General features: G+C 50.5%; 1 protein-coding gene across 1 annotated transcript in view; it reads left to right on the top strand.

Moving 5' to 3' along the window:
• The first annotated feature begins 6 nt into the window (after positions 1-6).
• The window catches only part of AAR2 (AAR2 splicing factor homolog), an 11,645-nt gene continuing 8,036 nt past the window's right edge, over positions 7-3,615 (top strand). The window contains exon 1 of the mRNA XM_006024720.2: positions 7-628. Coding sequence (XP_006024782.2) covers positions 19-628 — 610 coding nt within the window. The 5' untranslated portion in view covers positions 7-18. The remainder of the gene's footprint in view (positions 629-3,615) is intronic.

Here is a 3,615-nt window from a genome sequence, read left to right as displayed (position 1 = left end):
CGCTTCCGCGGCATCAAGATGATCCCCCCGGGCGTCCACTTCTTCCACTACAGCTCCGTGGACCGCCGCGACGCCGGTGCCTCGGGGCCGCGCACCGGCTTCTTCCTCAGCCTGCGGCGCCGCGACCTGCGCGTGCTGCGCTGGGACCCGGCCACGGAGCTGGTCGACCTGAGCCCGGCGCCCGCGGAGCAGAGCGAGGCGATCCGGGCCAACCTGCTGGAGATGGACCCGTTCCTGGGCCCCTACCCCTACGACACGCTCAAGAAGTGGGTGTCGCTCAGCAGCTGCATCAGCGAGGCGGTGATGCAGACGCTGCAGCCCGAGAGCGGCCAGGTCTGCGCCTTCTCCGAGGTGCTGCCGGTGCTGGCGGGGACGCACGCCAAGGACCGGGCTGAGCAGAACCGGCCGCCCTACGACACCGAGTGCAAGAGCTATGCCGAGGGCCTGGCCCGGCTGCCCGAGATGAAGCCCAAAGCGGGCACCGAGATTCGGTTCACGGAGGTGCCGACGCAGATGTACCCCGACGGCGCGACCCCTGAGGAAATCACCAGGCACAACATGGATCTCAGCTACGCTCTGGAAACCGTCATAAACAAGCGATACTCCAGCAAACCTGAGGATGTGCTGGGTGAGTGAGAGAGTTTCCCGTAACTAACTCTTTGCCAGCATGAGCAGCGGGGGGGATGTCCGCCGGTACCTGTTGTGCCAGGAACTCAGCCTGTGGCTTTGTAGGGGAATCACTGGGCCCAGGGGCTGGCACTCTTTCGAAGCGGTGGCAGCAGGCTGAGTGCTTGCAAACTGTGCCAGTCCCCTGTCCCTGCTGCTGCGATCCCCTCCTTGCTCTGCGCCCCCACACGCTTACTGGCTGCTGCTGAAAGCCATGAAAAATGCCAGTGAGGAGCCAGCAGACAAGGTTCTTTGGGTGGATGTGATATCTTTTATTAGACCAACTTAAATAGTTGGAAAAATTTTTATCAGTGAGCTTTCAGGTTTAAAAACTCTTCATCAGGCTGAGGAAGCACCTGCAGTTTGTATGCAGTCTTCCTGGATGGAAGGAATAGTAAAGAGGCCAGAGGCTGATCTGCAGGCAAGACAGGTAGTCAATGAAAATGTAAATTGAGGAGTCAGTGGGTGAGAGAAGGCGGGGGGGGGGATGAATGTAGCAGGTAAATAGTGGAGAGGCATTTGGGGAGTCAGAAGTCAAGCAGGTTATAATGTGTCATAAATCCAATGTCTATATTTAGTCTGTGCTTTTTGTAATCAGGAGGTTGATAAAGTGAAGTTCACAGGTTCATCTGTGAAAAGTGTTTTGTAAATTCCCTTTGAGGATTAGAACTGAGAATTAGGACGAGGAGCCGCAAATTCAGCAGTGGGGGCACAGAGCAGGAAGCTATAAGCAGCTCTCTAAATGTGGTCTCTTTAAATCGCCACTTTAATGCAGTCCGTTTTCATCTGCATAGTAGCTTGAATACGGTAGCTTTTCATCTCTTGTGTTCAAACAGCAGAGGCTGAAAGACTTGGGAATAAGTGATGCTTGTGCACTGCTGGTGACCTCTTCTGGTAGGATTTGGGGGTTGTGCAGAAAGCTTTGAGTAAATACTGTACAGAACAATGTATCATACATTATTTAGCGACACATTAGAAATTACCAGCTGGTGTCCCTCAGTGGCAGTGCTTTAATTACCTGCTAATTCCAGTGGAAACAATGATAAATCCTTGTTGTATCAGAAGTTGTTTGAATATTCTTTCCTTGGTGGCATTGTATGAGGACTGTGAAACCAAGCAGGGACGGCATTGTTATCCTTTGGATAAATCCCTAAATGATGAAATATCAATTTTCATTTCTACCTAGGAGAACTTTTACTATCTTTGCAATCTCCTATGCCTAGCGAAGGGTGCCTGTGCCCAGAAGCTTGCAAATAAAGATTTTTTTATTGCAAATATCTAGTTGGTCTAATAAAAGATACCACCTCTGCCACAAATTTTGATTCCTTTTGCCTCTAGACCAATATGGCTACAACCTGGATACCTCCCTAGATGGTTGATATTTCATATCAATTTCTTGTTTCTTCTTTTTTCCTGTTAATTTTCTGCCTTTATGAATCATAGTGTGGAATGTTCTAGGACAGGGGCTGCTGATCTCTGGCCTGTGAAGCTGTGGCTGTGGCGGAGGAACAGCTCTGCTCGCCCAGCACTGCAGTAGGGCACTGAGGACTTTGGTGAGGGGGAGCTTTCCCTGTGCCACAGCAGGATGGCAGGGAGAAGTGGTAGATGCAGCCAGGTCCTAGTGCCAGCCCAGCTTAGCCCTGAACTGGGTCACTCTGGCTCTTTGCCAGCAAATGTTGGCAACTCCTATTCTAAAAAAAATCTAGTTTACTTGCAAGTTAATTTTCTCGTAAAGCACTGGATAGTGTTAGATGTTGATAATTCTCACAAACAAGATGAGTCTAAACATTGGGCAATTTTTAATTTTGATCAGGAGTAGTACACAGTATACTGCTCACGTTAGTTATGCTGTACATATTAGTTATCGTTTTCTTGTTTTAATTGTCTGGCTCATCTGGCGGTACCCACACCATATTGTAGTTACAGTAGCAGCCTCGTTTGTCCTGTTGCCCTCCTTCGGAAGCACAGGCTTTGGAAAGCCAAGAAGAGGATAGGAATCACAGGAGGATGTAATGCCTCCATTTTTGTAGTGTGATAATTGTAGGTAACAGCGTTTTATATGGAAGGGTGTGGGAAGTGGGGTCCCACAGGGTTCGGTCCTTGGACCGATACTCTTTAATGTCTTCATCAGTGACTTGGACGAGGGAGTGAAATGTACTCTGTCCAAGTTTGCAGATGACACAAAGCTATGGGGAGATGTGGACACGCCGGAGGGCCGGGAACAGCTGCAAGCAGATCTGGACAGGTTGGACAAGTGGGCAGAAAACAACAGAATGCAGTTCAACAAGGAGAAATGCAAAGTGCTGCACCTAGGGAGGAAAAATGTCCAGCACACCTACAGCCTAGGGAATGACCTGCTGGGTGGCACGGAAGTGGAAAGGGATCTTGGAGTCCCTAGTGGACTCCAAGATGAACATGAGTCGGCAGTGTGACGAAGCCATCAGAAAAGCCAATGGCACTTTATCGTGCATCAGCAGATGCATGGCGAATAGGTCCAAGGAGGTGATACTTCCCCTCTATCAGGCGCTGGTCAGACCGCGGTTGGAGTACTGCGTGCAATTCTGGGCGCCGCACTTCAAGAGGTATGCGGATAACCTGGAGAGGGTCCAGAGAAGGGCCACTCGTATGGTTAAGGGCCTACAGACCAAGCCTTACGAGGAGAGACTAGAGAAACTGGATCTATTCAGCCTCCGCAGGAGAAGGATGAGAGGCGACCTTGTGGCTGCCTATAAGTTCATCACGGGGGCACAGAAGGGAATTGGTGAGTATTTATTCACCAAGGCGCCCCCAGGGGTTACAAGAAATAATGGCCACAAGCTAGCAGACAGCAGATTTAGACTGGACATTAGGAAGAACTTCTTCACAGTTAGAGTGGCCAGGGTCTGGAACGGGCTCCCAAGGGAGGTGGTGCTCTCCCCTACCCTGGGAGTCTTCAAGAGGAGGTTAGAT

Source organism: Alligator sinensis, unplaced genomic scaffold (genome assembly GCF_000455745.1).
Source record: "Alligator sinensis unplaced genomic scaffold, ASM45574v1 scaffold511_1, whole genome shotgun sequence".
Lineage (NCBI taxonomy): Eukaryota > Metazoa > Chordata > Crocodylia > Alligatoridae > Alligator > Alligator sinensis.
This window is presented reverse-complemented; position numbering and strand designations above follow the sequence as displayed.